The 22,792-nt window shown below is 35.6% G+C and overlaps 3 protein-coding genes across 3 annotated transcripts in view; 2 read left to right on the forward strand and 1 right to left on the reverse strand.

The window, feature by feature from the left end:
* The first annotated feature begins 561 nt into the window (after window positions 1–561).
* Window positions 562–11,143, forward strand: LOC5569174 (protein FAM136A). The gene is made up of 2 exons (XM_001658301.2): window positions 562–823; window positions 10,651–11,143. Exons 1-2 carry the CDS (start codon window positions 737–739, stop codon window positions 10,981–10,983), a joined length of 420 nt encoding a protein of 139 aa, XP_001658351.2. The 5' UTR covers window positions 562–736; the 3' UTR covers window positions 10,984–11,143.
* Window positions 747–22,792, forward strand: part of LOC5569164 (transmembrane protein 170A) — a 110,031-nt gene continuing 87,985 nt past the window's right edge. The window contains exon 1 of the mRNA XM_021842481.1: window positions 747–823. The gene's annotated coding sequence lies outside the window, so the exon portion shown is untranslated. The remainder of the gene's footprint in view (window positions 824–22,792) is intronic.
* The window catches only part of LOC5569163 (cysteine dioxygenase type 1), a 30,719-nt gene continuing 21,544 nt past the window's right edge, over window positions 13,618–22,792 (reverse strand). The window contains exons 2-4 of the mRNA XM_021842479.1: window positions 21,133–21,560; window positions 13,966–14,434; window positions 13,618–13,898 (exon numbers count right to left, since the gene is read on the reverse strand). Coding sequence (XP_021698171.1) covers window positions 13,890–13,898; window positions 13,966–14,434; window positions 21,133–21,425 — 771 coding nt within the window. The 5' untranslated portion in view covers window positions 21,426–21,560 and the 3' untranslated portion in view covers window positions 13,618–13,889. The remainder of the gene's footprint in view (window positions 13,899–13,965; window positions 14,435–21,132; window positions 21,561–22,792) is intronic.

Genomic DNA, 22,792 nt, shown 5'->3' on the forward strand with positions numbered 1-22,792 from the left:
ACTCCTGATAAATTCTCAAGAATATTTTTGTCATATCCAAGGGAACTTTCGATTATATTGAAATCTGTTCGAAAATAAAACCAAGCACAAGTCAGCTATTGCCTGACAATCATGGTTTTAGAACAATATGCTAGAGGAACTAGCTATGGAGGATATCTTTGAAGAAAATCCTCAACAATAATGACAAACATGATAAAGGAGCGCCTAATTTTCTGACTTACCACGCCTAACTAATAATGGAGCAAATGTCACAACTGAAAAATCAGTTTTCTGTGTTAAAACCAACAAATTAAAAAAAAAAAGAAATACATAGCAGTTTTGGTTTGAAAGTAAAACAAATGTGTGTATTTATTTTTTCAAAATTTGGGATTTTGAAGCAGAAAACTGTTTTTCTTTACAGTTCTCACATTTGCTCCATTTTTACTTGGGCCTCAACCCGAAAATTTGGACTTCATAAAGATACCATTATAATTGAAAAGTTTTAAGTGGAAGACATTGGAAGACATTTTTCCATGCAATTGGAAGACATTGGAAAAAATCACCTGGCATCCCTGAACCAATCAGCAATCGATCCGGTCTCGGCGACAGTCGCTTTTGGTGTTCTTCCTGCGTGCGCGAAAGAAGAGTTTCTAGCTCGAGAATAAAACTTAATATTTTTTGGAATTATTCAGATTAAATTCGTAGTTATCCGCGGACCACACGCAAAACGTGATTGTGTATAAGTACTTTGACAAAAATGGTGGAACAACAGAAACAAAGAATCGAGCTGGAATTGTCTCGCCGCGTAGATGAATTGGACCGCACAATCTTGCGTAAGATGCAGGTAGGTGCCGTCTTGTTTACATGATACAGTTTCGCATGTGATTCAGTAGTAGGGTAAGAGCACCAATCTTCGATTCATCTCCTGATAAAATATGAAACTACAATAAATTTTACTGAAAAAATATATTTTCCAACAGGTATATTTTTCAATTCACTTACAATCTGTTCTTTTGTTCAATTGAATTAATTGTAAAAGGCATTTTTACAATAAAAACGGGGGTTGTTATGTTTCTTTACACAACCTTAACGGGCTGTCCCGTCGTATTGTTGAACATGCTCATTTTTCCCTATTTTCAAAAATTAAAAGTTTCATAGGCATATTTGAGTATTTTCACAATATAATAATTAGAGATTTAGAGAATTATTCATCTATTTTTAGTACTAAGCTTGTTAAGTTTGGTCAAGAAAAAAATTAATGCTCATCGCCAATAGTCGATTTTTGAAAAGTAGATTATATATTAGAACAAAACATTTTGTAAAATTTTAAACTTTCAGATTTATTGGACTCTTTTCAGTCCACAGAAAATCGCTTTTTGTCTATATTTGCGGCATATGGTATTTTGAATAGTAATCTCGAAATATCTTCAAACAGAAGTACCATAAGTAGGGGTTACATTGATCAGTTGTTTTGTATATTTCTTGAAGAATATGTTCTAAAGTGGAAATAATGAAAGTTTTATATTTTTATAATAATTACATAAGAAAAAGTTGAAATTTAGCGTGACATAATTTGTGTACCATCCCATATTCAAATTTCAAATTTCGCTTTCAAGTACATGGAAGGTTAGCGTGGTAATTATGAAAGGCTTATTTCAAATATCATTGGAAAATGAACTATCGCAGTAGTTTCACTTATTGTTGACATGAAGATTGACACTTATGAAGACTGATTGAGCAGTCTAGAGGGAAACACAATGTCCAATATTTATTAAAAAATACTCACCACTATTCTGCACAAAAAAGAGCTACACCCTTCATTCTATATAGTTCCAAATGTATGTGAAATGTTCAATTTTTATATATTATAAATATACAATATAGTGATCTATCTAGCTTTTCATCAAATTTTTAAAAAGGGTGCATCACAGCTTACTTCTAGGTGCTGCCCGGGCTACCCCAAATGGAATAAAGACGTTCATAATGATACATGTCCCCGATCCAATTAGAAAAAGTGCTTTCTTGATCGTTTCCTTGCAGAAATTTCCCATACATCAAAATAGGCCAAGAAATTACTTTTCTAGCAGCAAATTAGGCTTGAAACGATACATCTTTCTTTACATCAAATATAAAAATATGTATGAAATAATTTATCGTTACATTGCGTTTACCTAATGCGTAGATAAACGTATAGACAAAAATAGGACGTCAATTAACCCTCTAATACCCAGCCCCGCCTTTAGACACACCTTTGGAGTTTTGTATTTTTTTTCCTTAGCTCGAAAATCAAAATGATTTTTTTGCGATTCCGTTGCAAATCAATCAATTTTTCATTGATGAGTGCATTAAAAGCAGACCTTTCCTACCAAAAAAAAACAATGCTGAAAAGTGCTACTTTTCAGCACTGTTTTCGGTGATGAAAAGTAGCACTTTTCAGTACTGTTTGGAAGGCGTCAGCCAAATATCCCAGTCTATTCAGCCATAGCATCTGATTTTATGTGTTGTGCGATCCAGATACGAGACTGGTGATATTGTCGGCTTGATAAAAAGTTAGAATAAGTTTCTCTCCGAAGTTTTATTTTTATCAGAATTTATGCGAGATACCTAACTTGGATTATAACTCCGAATCTGTTGATTTTAGAGAAAATTGTTTTATGAAGAAGTTGTAGTGAACCACTTGACTATAAGAAAAAAAAATATATGCTGAAAAAATTTTTATACATTTTCATGAAAAATTCGAAAATAAAACTTAAATTTTAAATTAAACAAAAACCCCATTTTTAATATTTTTTAAATTTTCTCCATAGAATCTTGATAGTAATCAGATGTTTGAGACAAAGTTTCATGATGGAGAAATTATTAATAAAAATGTTTTTCTAAGAACAATTTTCGAACGATTTTTTTGGCAAAATTAATACGTTCTGTGATACAATAAGAATCTCGAAATGATTCTGAACCATAATGATAATTTCTCTAGAAGTAGCCATTTTCGAAAAATATTGTTCTTCTTCTTGGCATTACGTACCCACTGGGACAGAGCCGGCTGCTCAGCTTAGTGTTCTTATGAGCACTTCCACAGTTGTTAACTGAGAGCTTTCTTTGCCTAAGTTGCCATTTTCGCATTCGTATATCGTGTGGCAGGTACGATGATACTCTATGTCCAGGGAAGTCAAGGAAATTTCCATTACGAAAAGATCCTGGACCGACCGGGAATCGAACCCAGACGTTAGTTACACGGAAAATAAAATATGTTCCAGAAAAAAATAAGAAAGTTTATATTTTCAAAAGTATTGCAAAATATCAATTTTTTATTGTCAAACATCGGTACGCAGAAGAAAAGATTTCAAGAAAAAAAAAACGAAAAAAGATAGGGATGCTCAAAAATGAAAATTAGAAAAATAAAAAACCAAATACAGTTAATTCTCCCTTACTCGATATTCCGTATCTCGATATCGAGTTAGAGAACCATAGTAAAAGTTTGTTTTCATGGCTAACTCGATGGTCCCTTGGAACGCAGTTGCACTGCTTTTGTGTTCTGTAACTCGATACCTCCCTAACTCGATGGTCCCTTCAATATCGAGTAAGGGAGAGATGACTGTACATAAATTTGCGAATAAAAATAAATCATTTCCAAAACGTGTTTAAATCGATTATAGATAGCAAAAAATGATATTAGGAACGAAAATCATTTTTTTTGTATTGAAGGGTTAATAAACATTTTTTTAGAAAATCATATGTTAGTCTGTCACATGCATATTCCTAGTAAACGCCATATACATCAATGCTCGCGAAACTTTTCTAAAGGACCTAACATTGAGAGGCTCTCTTTTTTACTTTCTCTTTAATGAATAACTGAGTCACATTAATTTATTCTGTTGAGTTTTTTTTGTATGATACGCAAGTCAAGGAAATAGCCTTTCGGCCTACTATTTTACCGACAAAATTCGTAAAATCTACTATTTTACCGGAAAAAAATCGTGAAAAAATCAATTTACTGTAACCCTGTGAAATACTGACGAACAGTTCGATAACAGAACAGCATTATTTTTACCGAACTTCTTGTTCTGTTCTGCACACTTAAACGGTTTCGCCGAGAACCCAACAGCTGATATCTCGGTAATAATTTAACGAATCTCGGTAAAACTTTTACCGAGATCTCGGTAAACGTTTGCCGAATCTCGGTAACGTTCGCCGAGATCTCGGCAAAAAATTCGGATTGCCGAAATCTCGGTAAAATAAGTACCGAGATTCGGCGTTAAAAATTACCGGATTCTCAGCTGTTGGGTTCTCGGCGAAAAGTTTTACTGAGGTCGGTGAAATAATTTAAGTGTGTGTGAACAAGAACTTTAATATTTATTTAGAGACGTTTCTTATTATTAGAATTAAATTAGGATTTCTGTTAAAAACTGAACATTTTGGTTTATTTCGGCTTCTCGTGTTTGCTCGTGGTAGTTCAATTTAAATCTGTTGGGATTTCTGCGGATTTACCGAACCGGGAATACTTCACTTCTGTAATATCGATGGACAGCCGCTCTTGCAGGCACGAGCTACTTTTGTTTAAGTTGTTGCAAACCACTAACAAGCAGTGAAAGCTGGCTTAGTAGTAGTAGCAAGGTTGCTTCCTGATCAGTAGGTTGGAAGTTCGATTCCCAGTCGAACAATTTTCAAGTTTTTCTTTATGGTTTTGTTCACAGATTTTACTGATTATTCAGTGATTTTTCACCGGACCTACAGCTGTTGAGATTACGGTGAAATTTTACCGTAATTCTTATTTTATTAAGTGTGTATTAGAGTGATGCAAATTTTGAAATGTTGGCTCCCCTATGCTTAAACGATTTATATTATGGTAAATAGCATCCTCCCAAAGTTTGAAATTATTCGGAAGAAATTTGACTGTGCACAAGCCATTTGAAGTTAATATGGAGATTAGTATGGAAAAGGCCAACTTTTTGTGTTCACGCCTCTACACTGAGGAAAGCAAACGTAAGACTGTCATAAGATTTGCTTATGGAATTACGACACAAGAAAAATCTTTGAAATTCATAAGACCATCGTATGGATTTCGGCAGATGTTGTTTCCATAATACACCTCGAAGGAATTTCGTAAGATGATCTTATGAACCAGCATTGACTTGATAACAAAATCCATAGATAGTCTTATGAATTACGTTCTGATCCATTCTTGGTTCCATAAGACTGTCTTGTGTAATTTGAGCTTTAGATTATAAATTTCAATGAATGAATAATACTAATCCGCGTTGAAAAATAGGTTAACCAACATGGGAAAATCAAATTTTCATCCATTTTGTCGTGTCGCAATTCGATTAAAGCACTTTACTGTAAGCATTAGAATCGATTTGCGATACTACAAAATGGATGATAATTCGATTTTCTCTAGTTGGCTAACCTATTTTGAACGCGAAGAAGTATATCATAGCAGCGAAACATTAATGAGAAAAGTTGTGAAGAACGCCTGAATTGGTGCAGGTTTACGTTAGGGGCGGATTAATGGATGAGGGGGGTTTGTGATTTCTTACGCGTCATACAAATTGTTTTGAATTTTCAGTCAAAAATCTTATTCTTTGGATCCAATTCCTTAATCTGATCGAAAGAAAGTGTTAGTTACAGCGGAATTGATGATAAATAGAAAATATTTACCCTTTGATGCATTAGAAACGGAGTCAGCCAGCGACAAATCAGCAAACACGTCCATTTCGGAAGCCATATTGAATTTCTGATAGTGAAATGGCTGTACCGAGAAAATTTGCCTCACGTGGTTCTTCACAATGATGAACAATGGGGTTCATAAGCGTTCTTATAACATTGACAATTGATTGTTATGAAAAAATTACACTTGTCTTATGAATCTCAATCTCGTCGAATGAAATACGCAAGTGTCTTATGAACCAACAAAAAAATAATAAAAAACGCGTTCATTAGTGTGATCTTATGAAAATCATGCGAGATTTTTGCCTCAGTGTATCTCTTCGACATAATATTTTATGGAAAAGTGAATAACTTTGCTGAAGACCACATTTTGATAGGACTTAAGGATAAATTGCTACACTGAGGAAAGCAAACGTAAGACTGTCATAAGATTTGCTTATGGAATTACGACACAAGAAAAATCTTTGAAATTCATAAGACCATCGTATGGATTTCGGCAGATGTTGTTTCCATAATACACCTCGAAGGAATTTCGTAAGATGATCTTATGAACCAGCATTGACTTGATAACAAAATCCATAGATAGTCTTATGAATTACGTTCTGATCCATTCTTGGTTCCATAAGACTGTCTTGTGTAATTTGAGCTTTAGATTATAAATTTCAATGAATGAATAATACTAATCCGCGTTGAAAAATAGGTTAACCAACATGGGAAAATCAAATTTTCATCCATTTTGTCGTGTCGCAATTCGATTAAAGCACTTTACTGTAAGCATTAGAATCGATTTGCGATACTACAAAATGGATGATAATTCGATTTTCTCTAGTTGGCTAACCTATTTTGAACGCGAAGAAGTATATCATAGCAGCGAAACATTAATGAGAAAAGTTGTGAAGAACGCCTGAATTGGTGCAGGTTTACGTTAGGGGCGGATTAATGGATGAGGGGGGTTTGTGATTTCTTACGCGTCATACAAATTGTTTTGAATTTTCAGTCAAAAATCTTATTCTTTGGATCCAATTCCTTAATCTGATCGAAAGAAAGTGTTAGTTACAGCGGAATTGATGATAAATAGAAAATATTTACCCTTTGATGCATTAGAAACGGAGTCAGCCAGCGACAAATCAGCAAACACGTCCATTTCGGAAGCCATATTGAATTTCTGATAGTGAAATGGCTGTACCGAGAAAATTTGCCTCACGTGGTTCTTCACAATGATGAACAATGGGGTTCATAAGCGTTCTTATGACATTGACAATTGATTGTTATGAAAAAATTACACTTGTCTTATGAATCTCAATCTCGTCGAATGAAATACGCAAGTGTCTTATGAACCAACAAAAAAATAATAAAAAACGCGTTCATTAGTGTGATCTTATGAAAATCATGCGAGATTTTTGCCTCAGTGTATTCCTAATCATAAACTAGGTTTGCATTTTGCATGCTTAACCAACTGCTGGGCAGGCAACAGTGGTGCTCCTGGCGGGTAGAATAGATCAAAGTAATCCATGCTACTATGTTCTACAGCAAAACAGCAGTGTTGCTCTGAAAGTAATTGAATGGTAATCTCAGCATGACTTACACTTTGTTATCAATAATAACAAATTATCCTTAAGTCCCATCAAAATGTGGTCTTCGGCAAAGTTGTAGCTGGGATTTCACATGAGTAGAGTTTGTTCACTTTTCCATAAATTATTATTACGAGCGGTTAGAGGACTGAACACAAAAGGTTGGTCTTTTCCATAGTAATTTCCATGGAAAGTTCAAATGGCCTGTGCACAACCAAATTTCTTCCAAATCAGTTCAAATTTTGGGAGAATGATTTTCATCATAATTGACACCGTTTAAGCATAGGGGAGCAAAAACTTCAAAATTTGCATCAGTCTAGTGTGTATACTGGGGTGAAATTAACATGTAATGGGGGATATAATGAACACCATTCAAATTTAACGGGTTGCGGTTTATAGTTCTTTTTGGCCAACTACCCATATGCTTATTTCTGCACATCATTAGTAGTAATCCCGTAGAAGCGTGATTTCAAATCCTGGGTGTACTGCACCTGTTCGTTTTCCGGCTCCATAGAAAATAGAGCTTTCTTCAAACATCAGCCCTTTTCTCTTCAGAAGCAGTTTAATCTATCTGGCCAGAGCGATTCTCGAAATCTGGTACATGATCCATGCAGATCTCACAGATTTGGGCTGTTAAAAACTAAAAAAGGCTGAAAATCCAATCTCCCATATCCTCTCCTTAAAAAGAGTGTTCTGTGAAATTTTTAGCTTTTTCGTTAGTGATTTAAAGGTAGTCCAACGACGATGCAGGTTCATATAGAAATTACTATGGAGAAATTTTGAAAATTGTTCCAAAAACGTTAGTACTGGAATGTAAGTACAAGCTTATTATCTAGTGGTGAAAACTCATTCTTCAATCCATAATTAAGAAAATTGCTGAAGAGAGCAATTCAAACCGATGGATGGGAGGAGAGATATGCAAAAATTTGTTTGCTATTATCTAGCTTTATATGGTCCTGCAACCTTGTGCACGAATTATAAACAAAACTAGCTTTAAAAGGATTTGTTTCTTCAGCAACATCCTTCATTAAAGTTTGAAAAATTAGTTTCCCGATCAGTCCAGAATCTTTTCGTTAAGGAAATTTCCTTGACTTCCCGGGGTATAGAGTATCATCGTACACACGATATACGACTGCGAAAATGGCAACTTTGGCAAAAAAAAGCTTTCAGGCAACAATTGTGGAAGTGATCATTGAATACTAAGCTGAGAAGCAGGCACTGTCCCTGTGGGGACGTAATTTAATGTCAAGTAGAAGAAGAAGAAGCTTAGAATCCATAGAGGTCTACAAGCAAACTGCCACGACTACCAACGCACGACCAATATTACACAAAATAGATTTCCTGATAATGAAAACGTATCGATGTTTGTTTGACGTCATTTGAACTGTCAGCTAAGGGGTCGTCCATAAATGACGTAGCATTTTAGGGGGGAGGGGGGTCTTTACGAATTTGTGACGATGTGTGACGAGGGGGAGGGAGGGGTCCCAACTAGCGGACGTAGCATTGTAATTCTGTCGGTAAAAAGAGTAACTCTGAAAAAAATTACAAACAGTTTCTTATCAAACTTTTTTGTTCGACTTAAAAAACTTTAGTAATGAACGGATGATTAAGATTTAAAACACTAATACGATAAGATTTAAAATTATCTAAGAAATGTTAAATTTTCTTAATAAATGCAATCAAATAGATTTTATAAAGCTTTTAATAGTTATGTGAACGTTAAACAAACTATTAAATTGAACAAACTGAAAGCTTTGTAAGTTAATTGAAAATCAATGCTTTGTCGAATTGAAAACATTGTTTTCTTATGTGTTAAGAAATCAATCGTTTATTGTTATTTTCTAATGGAACTTTGATTCACAAAATGCTCATTTAGGCAATTTTATTATTGTAGTAAAATAAGACATTTGTTCAGTAGATTACACGTTCAACGTTGCAAGAGATCTCTACTCCATCAACTCATTGATTTGTTTTGATATATCGATGTTCTTGATGGAACAGACTGGATGATAATGTTGTTGAAATTGCCCTACCATTCAGTTTTGTAAATCACTCGATAATTCAACGAAATAGCATTTTCATTATTCATTGTTTGTTTTGTGTAAGAATATTTCAGTATGGGGAACGCTAAAAAAGTTTAGTTCAAATATTAATAAAGATGGTTGTATACAAATCGCTTCGAAACATTCCAAATATTACAATTCTAATCATTTCTCTATCTGATCACTGTTTGCTAAATAAATTTGGATTTATATAATAATGACGAAGATCCATTCTCAATAAAGATATTTTGTTTTGGATTTTCACTGAAACTGAAATATGTTGCTTGTCCACAAAAATTAAAAAAAATCCTTTGTTCAATACATTATAAAATATTTTGAGCCCTTACTCATTATTGTCTGCTTTATAATAAACGATTAAAGATTTTTTATTTTTTTGTACATGTTTTCGATTTTCATTGTTACAACTTCAAAAGTTACTGCAAATCCAATTTAACCTGTATGTCTGGAAACCAAAATTATGAAACAAAAACAGAAAATAAGTTTATTTAAACTGTTCTCCAAATGACTTTCAAGCGCTACGGTTTATCAAACTGTTATTTGACAGATTGTCCTGACGTTTCAGTTAGTAACAAATGTCAAACTTTGTTTTAAATTTCTGGATTTTATTTTTTATTTTATCTCAATCTCTGAGAAAAACAAATAACAAATATGGGGGGGGGGGGGTTCTTGATATGCTATGTATTTTCATAGGGGGGTATCAGCATTTGTGACGAAATGCTACGAGGGGGGAGGGGGGTGTAAAAAATCAATGAAAAAATGCTACGTCATTTATGGACGGCCCCTAACGTTAGTTTACAAAGAAGTTGCTCGGCAGCATTCCTGTTTATGTTTTCTTTCCCACAGCAAACAAAAGCAATGTTTTGACAGTTCTCACAGCAAACAAAGAAAAATTTGTCAACTTTACACGACTACTTTTTTTTGCTTTTTGCAGTAGCAGAAGGAGGAGATAAATAAGGACAAGGCAGAGGCGACTCGTAACCTCACTTTCTACCTGTTCTACGAATCTTAGGTTAATTTAGACTACAAATCAAACAGTAAATTATTGGAATCGTCTTTTCTAACAAATCACTTCTCAATATATGCAATTTTGTAGCTGAAACTTTTGAATTTCTATTCGTGGAACAGGTAGATTTGAGGTTAGGGAATCGCCACTGGGACAAGGAAAAATAAAATAAGAAGATCGATTTCATACGTTCGTTATTTCTGCAGATTAGTGCCTTTGAAATCGGGAGTAGGGGCACAATCTAATCATTGCGAGAGCCAGTTTTGGATTTTGACATGTTATGACCTTTATACCATAGCTCATTAATATATTACATTGTAATGTCCACATTTGTTCAATGAAGCGCTAATGCGATCCCATCTTCCAGGGTGAAATGCACGAATGTGCAGCACGTTGTTGTAGGGACAGCAATGCCAGCATGGACTCTGTACAGCGCTGCATAGAAGCCTGCTCAACACCGGTACAACGCGCTCAGCAACACGTAGAAACCGAACTAGGCAATTTCAATAATCGACTGCAACGTTGTGTCATGGATTGTAACGATTCCATCAAAGATAAAATGGGTCCGAAACCGTCCGATGAGGACATTTCCAAGTACACCGCGATGTTCGAACGCTGTGCAATCAAGTGCGTCGACAAACATGTAGATTTATTGCCCGGATTGTTCAAATCCATGCATCAGGTGCTAGGGAACAAATGATTCTAGCGTTAAAACTATTAAGGCCCACTTGTGTTCTCTGATTGGGTTTTTGTACAGAATTTGGTTACTAAAACCAATTAAAACGATGCATTTCACAGTTGACATCATCTAGTGTTACCGTTAAAATATGTTTGGGAATATATTAAAAATGTACAATGAATATATTATGTCTTTTTTAAATAGATAGTGAAAGAAATCCATGTTTTGTTGAAAAGCCAATTTTGCAGTTTTAAAAACAAAAAAATAAAGTTAAAATCTAATTTTTGCCCTCCTCAATGCTGCACTAATCTTCGCACCTCCATACAAAAAAATACTAATTTAGGGGGATGGACCTGGTGTAGGGGTTAGAACACACACCTCTCACGCCGAGGGCTTAGACTTATGATTTAGAATTTTATAGTGACAACTTCCTTCTGTAGGAGGGAAATAAAGCCGTTGGTCCCGAGATGTACTAGCCCAGGGCTAAAAATCAGTGTATTACGTCACTTTGTCTGTAGTATCACTCTATAAGTAATCAAGGTTCGAGATAAAAGCGTTAAAAATTTTCCCTCAGGTTATTTAGCGATTCAAAGTCCAATTTTGAGACAAACTACATATTTTTTGGCGGTTTTGAGTTCCCTGGAAAACTTTTTTTAAGACTTATGCTTCTTCCTGACAGTTTTTTTTCCAGAATTAGCGATGTTAAAAATAATCATGAGTCTGAATAATGATTATAGTCTATTTTTTGGTTGGGAAAATGGATTATAAATGTTATCACTGATTTTTACTTCTTTTAATCATCGGAAATTCTCTCCAGACCTATCACCTAGAAGACTTATGTTGCCATGACCAACTAAAGAGCCAGCTGAAATCATCCGTTCTTTGAAACACATGCTTTTCTTTCGTGTTATCATATTGCTGCAACAATATTTAAGGCTGAGTAGCCCGTCATTCGTTTTGGCATCAATGATGACTTTTCAGCTTGCATTTCAAAGTGATAAAACTCAGTCTTGATAGTTTATATTGACTTGAAAAAGTATCACTGTACTCACTAACATGCATAAAGTATGTTGATACTTTTTCAGCTGTGTCAGTGCAAAACCTATTGATTTTCTTTGATTCGAAATCGTGAGATGAATTAGCAACAATCATCAACGACGCGTACAAATTTCAATGACGGCCTAAACAGGACGCCATCTTGGTTGAAGCAGAGGAATTAATTTTTCATCTTGTTTGCATTTTTTCATGCACAATGCACAATAAAACGATTAGATTTAACCTACATTGCACAGTTAAAAATAATGAAGATTACACGTCCTGTAAACTTCATTTATGCGATGTAAATATGACGTCATGTAAATTTCAGTTAGAAATCATGTAAAAATGTGTTATATGTCATGTAATCACTCAGGATCGTGCTAGATTACATGACATATAATCGAAGTTTACATGACATCTCATGTAAATATCCATGATATTCCACGCTCCAATTATGTGCATTATATGTCTCAGAAATTTACACATTTCGTTCGAACTGTGTAGCAAGATAAAGCAATGTCACATGAAAAAAAAATGTTTTGTATCCTACAAACTGCGCCTCGTACCTAATGACCTTTTTTTAACAAATTTCAAATCCCCTATGCACGATCAGTATGCGCTTCTCTTGCTATCCGAATGAGATTTTCGATTGTTTTAGATGGAAAAATATCAAACTTGTTCTATCAAAACACATTTATTTTTCTCACAACATATCACCAAACATATGTTTTAAACTGCGATTTGATGTTTTGTATAGTTTGCTACCTATGTTTGTTTTAAGCCTCAGGCAAAATCTTTATATTCAATGCTCTCCGAACAACAGTGTTTTAAGAAGCACATGCCACTAAAAAATAAGAAATCAATTGAATTTAGCTCCATTATGCTCGGTTGAGGTTACATCGATTGAATGAAAAAGCTGATGGTACTACCAGGGATTGAATCCTCAGAAAATTGAGAGAATCTCTCACGTATCGCTCTCTGACTTTATCATAATATGCTGCACATTATGAGAGACTGTTTATCGTATACTGCTACAACTTTGATCAGATTGGGGGGATAGTAGTGCATGATAAAACCCCTCTAAACATGCCCCCAACCTAGGGGCACTATTGCTATTGGAAGTTCGTGGATTGTTTATCGTACCAGTAATGAAAAACACCTACTCCCAACGGTAAACAAGCGAGAAACATGGATTTAATCATCACTCTTTCTTTGGGGCTCTTGTTCGCTGCTTCCATTTATCAGACTTGTTACAACTTGTGATACATTGACGATCGTGGACTGCAACAGATGGGATGTTTTTCTTTGCTTGCTTTGATCGTGCTCAAATGAGAGCGAATTCTGCAATGCCTGGGTACTACATAAAATACACGTAGAAAGATACGTGTACGTAGGAGGGCTAATTGTTCACTGAAAACATAAAAGCAGAAGATGCCGGTATGGACAATTTTACTAATTTAGTAACGCAAAAAAAAACTATTTTAACGTAGATCCAAACCAATTCGTATGAATATTCTACAAATTTGTTACATGCTAACGAAAAGTTCAACCTAAATGTGGGAATAATGTGGCAAATAACGTTAGGGAAGGTTAAAGTAAACGTCAAGTATTTTGAAATATAATATTCTTTTAGTATATTTTAGCTTTCATTATATAACAAAATTAAATGCAATTATAAATTGTGGTCTTAGCTATTATACAATTTTCAATAATTCTTGAATGGTTAAGTTACCGAATAAGGTAAACCTACTTTCTAAAAACCTATTACATCTAAAATCGCTTGAATAATTGAACAACTTTTCATTCAAATGTCTCACTCTTACATTTCCGTGCTTTTGAAGCTTTTCACAGTCGCTTGGTTATTGGGTTGAGTGATAATCCTGTATTTTTCAGTTTTCCTAGAATAAGAAAATTCAAACGTTACGTTGATTGTTCTAATGCGTAATATGAAAAGTAAGGCTATACCTGAGCTTCCCTTTTGCCATATTTGCTCCAGAAAGTGACCTTGCACTTGGTTCGCTTGCCAGTCTGTTTATTGAAAATGGAACACGTGTCGAAAGGAGGACAGTACAAGTGCAACGATACTGCGACGTCCGAATGGCTAGGATTTTCAACTCGATGAAGTCCAAGGTTATCGTTGATATAGCACACTCCATTCGTCTCCATAGTGGATCGAGAGATTTCCTCTAGCTCCTCGCCATCGTATTCAATCTCACCCGAGCCGTTACTATTTCCAATGTCGGCTTTATTATCTTCGTTAACAGTTTTATCCTTGGGCCACGCGAAACGAACCTCGTTCAGTTGTCCTTTGAGCATCTTCATGAAACAATGCGAGTCGGCATGGTCGTGGATGGCCGAGGCGTGCCCTTCGTTCCAACAGAGGATCATCAGGTTGAATTTTCCATTCCCAGCATCAACAAGATTGCGAGTGTACCTGTGAGAACGACAAAAAATAAGAAGATATCGTTTACCTGGTTTATCAAAGTAGAAAAAACGACGCGGTGATGACGTGTATACCGGTTTAGCGACCAAAACAAGAACACGTTAACATTGTCTACGCAGCTACTATGCTGTTTTCGTAAACAGTGTTTATATAATAAAAGTATGACGTATTATTTGGATTGTGTTTGATAAGATGTAGTGACCAGCCTCTTTTCTTCATGGTCACTTAATCAATCAAATATTATTAAGATAATAAAGTCTGCCCAAAACACCCCTCTTTGTATGCGATTTGGAGATATTGGATCTGGAACTTCTAGCTGAGCTATTTGTACAGTTGATAACACGTGGTTGGGTTTCTAATGTGGATGATACGCAGACAAAAATCCCCAGAAACTCTGGTATTTCCAAACAAAAGTAGCGCGTAGCTCAAAGACCTTTATCTGGCTCTAAGCCAAGAACAACATTTAACAGTTTAAATCTAACGAAAAAGGTTGATTCTTAGTGCCAGTTGTTGTTCACCACATCGCATTTATTTCAATTAAAGAGTATAAACTATTATTTTGTCCCTTATTGTGAACATGACTCAGATCCGGGGTACTTTGAATCAAGCATGTCAGCCTTTATGATTCGCTGACCAAATCATAGAAACAATATTGTTCGGTCAGTGCGAATCGTACCCTCGTGCTGTGCGTACAAAAATTCTCTCTGCTCTTGGAAGTTTTTAAAACTACCTTAAGCAATAAAACAGTACTTATCAGTGCTACAAAAACAGTACTTTTCAGTGCTACAAAAACGGTACTTTCAGTGCTACAAAAAACAGTACTTTTCAGTACTGTTTTTCTACTATTGATCCCTTATCGATCCTTGTTTGGACCCGTGCCTTCGATTTTTCACTGGGCCCGTTAGCGAAAGCTAGCGATGGTGATCCTTCTTGGATACCGTCTTGTAAAAACATCTTTTCGAAGATCACGTCATCTTTCGTTTATTCATTGAACATAGTTGCAAACACGAACAAAAAGAAGGGTGAATCTCTGAATTCACAACTTCCTTGCAAAAAAATGGCTTTTAAAACTGTCACTAAACCTAGCGAAAATGGAAGAAAGGACGATTCTCCGGGATGCGCGCTTTCTTCCAAAGGATGGATTATATTGATTATGTTGATAATTGCATCGAAATAAGAAATCAGGCCAGGCGCTTTGGTTCAAGTGAGGAAACAAAGAGTGCCGCCTATCGTGGTCAGTTGTTTCGAATTTGGGGGATTTAGGCAGGATATCTTAAACTTCATTAGGGGAATCAAAATTTCCTTTCAAAGAAAAGATACTATCGCTGAAAATTGTAAATATTGTGAACTTTTTCTCAAACATCTTGAAGAGAAGGAGCACATTTTTTACTTATGGCGACAAAACTTAACATTTGTATAAAGTCGTCTTGAAATGCCTCTCAAGATATTATAAGTCACATGAAGTGATAAAAAATGCAATAAATGATTTACTTGGATTCTCTCCAGTCCTAGTAATCATTATGAAAAAGAGAACCAAATTTGGCATTGTTCGGAAAGGGCTTTCTCAAGAATATAGTTCAGCTTTTGAAAAAACAAGATTTATGTTCGATGTTGGGAACATTTCCAGAAACCTGGAAGAAATTTTCAAAACCCCACTCACTGCTGTCGGTACCAAAAAGGCTAAATGCATGATTTGCGGAGGGTCTTCTCACGCTAAGGACGTTTGTCCTGTGAAGGAAGATACAAAAAAGTTTGTATGCGCAAATTGCGTGGGCGACCATAAGTCTAACTTTTGGGAATGCCCTTCGCGTAAACGAATCGTTAAGACTCGTACCAGGCAGATGAAGCAACATTTTTCGTAGCCGGAATTCCCCAGGCACAATCTTCAACAATTATCATTTTTTGGTTAACAGTCGCTTGAATAATAATCATATCCATCAGGAAGAATATAATCCGTCGGATGGATTTACACAAGGAAACTCCTAAGCCAATATTATAGCAGGCAGTTTCAATTCCTCCCCTTCAAATTGTCTTTCTATGGATAACCGTTCCAATTGTTTAAAATCAAATAGAAATTCCTCTGTCGCCGCAAGTAACTTCTATTTCGCCTCTTCACTACGGATAACCTCAACAAAAATCAGAAAATGCACCTAATTCTAGTAAAATGTCACCCACTGATTTTGATTTTTTAACTGAACTATTGAATCAAATGATTGGTGCAATGTTCAAAATCACCACTATAGCTGAAGCAGTCCAAGTAGATGTAAAATTTACTAATGAAATTGTTATTGGATTACGTTTTCCTAATGGATCCAAATATTATTAAAACTATTTTAAATTGGAATGCTCGTTCTTTGAATGGTAAAGAGGACGACCTGTTTAATTTTTTAACGGCTAATCACATATTACTGAAACTTATTTTAAACCTGGATCCAAACTTTTTTGTTTATCGTAATGAACGACTAGATGTGGCATGCATGCTATCATCATTCATCCTTTTTTTCGTCATTTGAAACCAAAGTTTTGAAACGTTGGGTATTTTTTTTGAGCTTGGTAAATATACTTTTATAGCGGCTTGTTTGCCTTTTCAATGCACTGGACTGCAAGTTAATTTGCTTCGAACAGACTTGCCTAAATTGACTCACAAGTCAAACTTTTTTTGTCATTGGTGACTTTAATTCAAAACATCCCTTATGAAATAATTCGCAAAGTAATTCCAACAGCAAAATTTTATTTGATGCGTGCTCTTCAGGATATTTCTCAATTCAATACCCTGATAGCCGTACATATTTTTCCTCTTCTAGAAACCCTTCTTTGATTGATTTGGTCTTAACCGGCTCTAGTCACCTTTGTAGCCAACGGTTACTCATGCCGATTTTGATTCTGATAATGTCCCTGACTACCATTCAAATATCCCATGAAGCGATTCTCAATCCTATCAGCCCTACTTTCAACTATTTTAGAGCCGACTGGAATATATATATAAAACATATCGATAGTAACCTTGATGTTGACATTTCTTTACAAACAAAATTTGATATTGACAATGCTCTTGAAACTTTAACAAATTCAATTGTTGAAGCCAGGGGCATTGCGATTCCAAAATGTGAAGTAAACTTTGAATCCGTGATTATAGACGACCTTAAACTCTTGATCCGTCTTGAAAACGTGAGGAGAAGACAATTTCAGCGCACACGCGATCCACCTATAAAAATTATATGGCTCGGTTGTTTTGTTCTCTAAATTTGTACTCTTGAAAATTCTGGGTATGGCTTGGATTGACAACTTTGGCAAAGAAGTCTCTTTGGATGTGTTCATAAGAAAATTAAGGTGAGACGCTGGCTCTCTCCCAGCGAGGACATAATGCCAGAAAGAAGATGCTTTTAGCCAAATGTTAGTAGTAAATTAATTTAGTTTTATCAAATTATGTTGCCTAACACAGAACACCAAGATAAAAGAAATGAATGTAATGTTCGACATTATACTTAACCTGTATGGGCCTGAGTGAAAGAAAAACAACTAAAACTCTCACCGCTCAGCGAATACATAACGGATTTCAATCATTTTTGGTCAGTATGGTCGTACACGTATCTAGTTACGAAAAGTGGCCAGAGGAACTCGGGAATGTTCCTGTGGCCGGAGTTATTCCGGTGGGTCACTGGGTCAGGTCAGGTGAAAAGGGTGCTTTGCGTTTCAACAGCCTACTTGATGGCAAGACAAAGTTTGCCAGGCCCACTAGTTTTCAATAAAGTGGCCAATTTGTATCTAAACATCTGTGCCAAGCTTATGGGAATGCGTTTTAGTGAACTATTATGTTTGATCTCTACTTTTCGAGAATTGAAACGGTTAAGTATCCAACAAATCTATAACTGATTCTTCCGGGTATTAAGTCCGAGTGGCCACATCCGGTACATTCTAAACGGTCCAAAACTCTTTAACTATACTGTTGAATATAAGATTTTAATAATTTATGCAAATTTTAATGGATGTCATTGCAAATAAATAAAGATAACTTGGCATGTCCCAAAAAATAGACGTTTTTCACCCGACTTGACCCAGTAACCCACCGGAACAACTCCAGCCACAGGAACATTCCCGAGTTCCTCTGGCCACGTCTAGAAATTAGATATATGTGCCAGTATACTGACATAAAATATTTAAAAAATATCCGTCAAGTCTTTGCTGAGCGGTGAGAGTTTTAGTATTTTTGCTTTCACTTAGGCCTATATGGGTTAAAGGTAATACAATAACATTGTTTCTAACTATAGATTTTTTAAGTAGAATCAGGAAGAAATACAAGTTGTTTAATCATTCATTAATCCAGCTAAGATACTGTTCCTATCTTGTAGAGTAGAGGTTGCTGTTGCTTCCCAATGACATATATGAAATTCCTTTCGAATAGGTGAATTCCACCTCCGAGTATGTGAGTTACCCCAGCCACTTGCTGTTCGCTTTTCTCCACTCTCTAGAAGGCACTCGCAACTCAATCCGACTAACGCGGAATTGATATGGATGAAAGAGCTTTGTTATCAACGGGATTACAAAGGAACATTTCCAAGCTAAATCAACGGCGTTCGCGCTGTCTCCAGGGCACACTCTTCGTCGGGGGGGAAGTTTACTTCACTTGATACACGCGGACATTGATGTGTTATATTTTTTCTTGATGTAGATAACAGGTGCACAGCTGAGGTGTTTTGATGCTTTCCGCAAGGCAAATAAATAGCAACTCAATCAATCATGTTTTGATTAGCGGGACAAGCTTTATACTATATCTTTTAGACAAAGGATTCGATACAAGGTTCAATGATTTTAGTTTTTCATTTTTAGGCTTAAGTTAATGTTTGATTTGACTTCATAAGATATAAAAAGTTTAAAAAAAATTCCCGGATTAGTTCTAAATCTTAAGGTATGATACAAATACTTTAAATTTTGAATTGTTTGTTTTTAGAGATTAATGCTTAGCCCTATTCTCAATTTTCATGGGCGGCTTCTTCTCCTCAAATTTTACTTAACTCAGATTACTTATTCTGGAACTATTTGGCCGCCATCTTGATTTTAAGTAGTTAAACATGCTCTTCAGCTTGTTAGCTCTCATCATGTTTAATTTGGTTTGATACAGGGCTGCCTAACGACTCCATTTGGTGCGGCACGTGGAAGAATTGAAGATTCTTTTCATATTAGGCCCGTTTATTATTGTACCAACTTAATGCTGGCACTATGGGCGATCAGGTGGCCAATAATCGAAAAAATGACTCGTTCTGATAGGTTCTTCTGGTACATCAATACATAGTAAAAACTTATATTAAAATATTCCTGGAATACTAGAGCAAGATCCTTTGTAGTTTCATTGATACAGTATGCTAAAGTTGGAGTTTTTAAGAAAAACCGAGAACTACACTGAAAAAAACATATTCGATTTTTACCGAAACTTTGTCCCAAGTTGTCCCAGGCTAAATTTCATGTCCAAGGTTATTCGAAGATGTAAGCTAAAGGATCGTGAAGAATTTAGCTGCACATATTTGCACTTTTTTCAATATTTTTGTGTTTTTTTCTTCAATATCAGCTAAAGATAATTTCAGGGGATTATTGAATATCGCTAAATGATTTATATCATCATTATTATGTAAGTTTTAGTATTTATAATGGTTTTCACAACGTTAATTGCATAAATGGCCTATATGCATCATTAGTGAAAAATGTTTTTTTCGCTGTAAGCCCTTTTCAAAAGTTGGTCTTGAAAACCTGTTCATTGTAAACAAAATATCAAATTTGTATACCAAAACTCATAAATATGACATGAGATGGCAAACATATTTTTGACCGCCATTCTATATGGAAACCGCTCATAGTGGCTGGTTAGAACATACCAATGCTTACTATTTTAGTTTTCAATTTAGCTCAAAGCTAATATTTAGGTAAGTTATTATTTAAATTATATTTTCAAATTTTCTTGAATATATACATACTGAAAGTCTTTACTTCAAATTTGAAGAACTTCTGGATGTTTTTCAGCTAGATTATTAACACTGCACTTAGATTTTAGGCACTGTCGAGTTTCAACAACGGTTTAAATTCTACACATAAATCTAACTTGAGAAGATTTGAGGTTCATTATATATAAAAAAAAACAAGTTTAAAATATTAATCTTGTTGAAATTAACAACAATTTTTCTACCATGATTTGAATTGACCGACTATATCTGAGGTTGCCGGAAGGGTGCGATGGGCAGGGCATGTTGCAAGACTACCGGACAACAACCCTGCAAAAGATGGTGTTCGCGTCAAATCCAGTTGGCACAAGAAGGCGGGGAGCACAGCGAGCGAGGTGGCTTGATCAGGTGCAACAGAGACACAGCCATGGACCGAGTAAATTGGCGTAACATCGTTAACGAGGTTTTATCAAATTAATTGATGTGACACCAACTAAATAAATAAATAATATCTGAGGTTGCAAATGGGTTATTTTTTTCGAAATCAGTAACTACTGCATAGTATCCATCTGAATCTTTTTGCCTCAAGTTCGTCAAATATCAATAAAGCTTCGAAGAAACCGTGGGATAAGAGAGGATCATAGATCCTAAATTTTCGGAGGCTACTCAGAACCTGACCTAGAACCGTATGCGCGATATTTTGAGCCATCATAACATAACGAATAACTATCAATATCAACCACGTGCTCGGCAGCTTACCTGAAACGGTCAAACTTGGCAAACTTTCGCCATTCGGAGGGGTTCGACTGATAGCTGAGCATGAGATGATTTACGAACTCGATGTTGACGCGGTCGGAGGCGAAGGCATCGTGCAGGGCGCTGATAAGGTCTGTTAGTGTTGCACATGTCGGAGCATTCTTTAGCGGTTTCTCGATTCCGGTGAATGTCTTGGTGAGCTCGCGAAGGTAATGGTCCCTGTCCGGATCGTTATTGGCGATTTTGTTATTGTTGTTGTTGTTAACGGCGTCCTCGATCAGCATCACTGACGTCATTGTGGTTTTACTGTGAGATGTTCCTGCTCGCGTTTTGCAGTACGATCACAATAAAAAACAAGGATTACGATGGTAGTGCTGTTTTTGTTGTTGATAAAGCCAAGATGTGTGGAAGCTTTTCCGAATTATTATTCGCTGTGAATAAAAGAAAGTAAATCTATGTTTTATTTTCGATCCGTTTTTTTGGTTTTTATTATCTGACGTCACTTGCACAAAAAAAAACAGATTGGAAATGCCCAGCAAGTTGCCATTAGCAATTCACATTGCCATACCCAACGTAGTAATATAAGCAAATAAAAATATTCTATTTTCGGTTTTAATAATATTATTGCATTTTTGCATGTTTTTCTTATTCATATTCGACAGATGAATATGTATTACCTATGTTGTTTAATTTCACATAGGATTTTGTATGGAGGTTTAGGTTTACAATATGCCTTACTTTCCAAAAGAAATAAGAAGGTTAAATTACTGTTTAAAAAGTTACAGCCTTTTAATTGTTTAATCCTTTAGGGGATTCAACTCTTGAAAATCGTGAACTTTTTCTCAAACATGTTGAATAGGATAAGCACCCATATTTTCCTTATGACGACAAAACTGAACGTTTGTTCAAGGGCGTCTTGAAAGGTCTCCCAAGTGACTGTAAGTCACCTGAAGAGATAAAAAATTGAATAATGATTTACTTGGATTTTCGTCAGTCCAAGTAATCATTATGGAAAAGAGAGCCCCTGGCATTTGTGGGAAAAGTCTTTCTCAAGAATATTATTTAGTTCACTTTAAGGGGGCAAGATCCGTCATTGATTTCGGTATTTTCAAAAGCAGTTTTTTCGTTCAAAATCAAGAACATTTACAGGAAAATGTGTTCACTGTATTCTATTCTCCAACCGAAACACAGTGAACACATTTTCATCGAATAAATTTAAGTTTTGAACAGAAAAACTGCTTTTGAAGTATCGATGATGACGATGATTACGATGACAGAGCGTTGATCGTTAACAAAAAAAAATCATTGTTGGAAGAACGTTCCAGGTGGTTTCTGAACAGTATACCAGGCTGAAACGTGAAACAGATCGAGTTGGATTGAAGATAAATACGTCGAAGACGAAATATCTGCTGGCTGGAGGAACCAAGCGCGATAGAGCTCGCATTGGCAGACGCGTGATGGTCGACGGGGACGAGTTCGAGGTGGTGGGCGAATTTGTCTACCTCGGATCATTGATAACGTCGGATAACAACTGCAGCAGAGAAATTCGAAGACGTATAATTGCCGGAAGTCGTGCTTACTACGGACTCCACAAGACCTTGCGGTCTGGTAAACTTCACTTCCGTACTAAGTGTACCATGTACAAGACGCTGATAAGGCCGGT

Source organism: Aedes aegypti, chromosome 2 (assembly GCF_002204515.2).
Source record: "Aedes aegypti strain LVP_AGWG chromosome 2, AaegL5.0 Primary Assembly, whole genome shotgun sequence".
NCBI lineage: Eukaryota > Metazoa > Arthropoda > Insecta > Diptera > Culicidae > Aedes > Aedes aegypti.

What these genes read in the sequence shown, in the direction of transcription:
- LOC5569174 (XM_001658301.2), top strand. Translation starts at nt 737, where the DNA reads ATGGTGGAACAACAGAAACAAAGAATCGAGCTGGAATTGTCTCGCCGC. An exon ending in CAATCTTGCGTAAGATGCAG is followed by an intron (nt 824 to 10,650) that starts GTAGGTGCCGTC and finishes CCCATCTTCCAG; the next exon opens with GGTGAAATGCACGAATGTGC.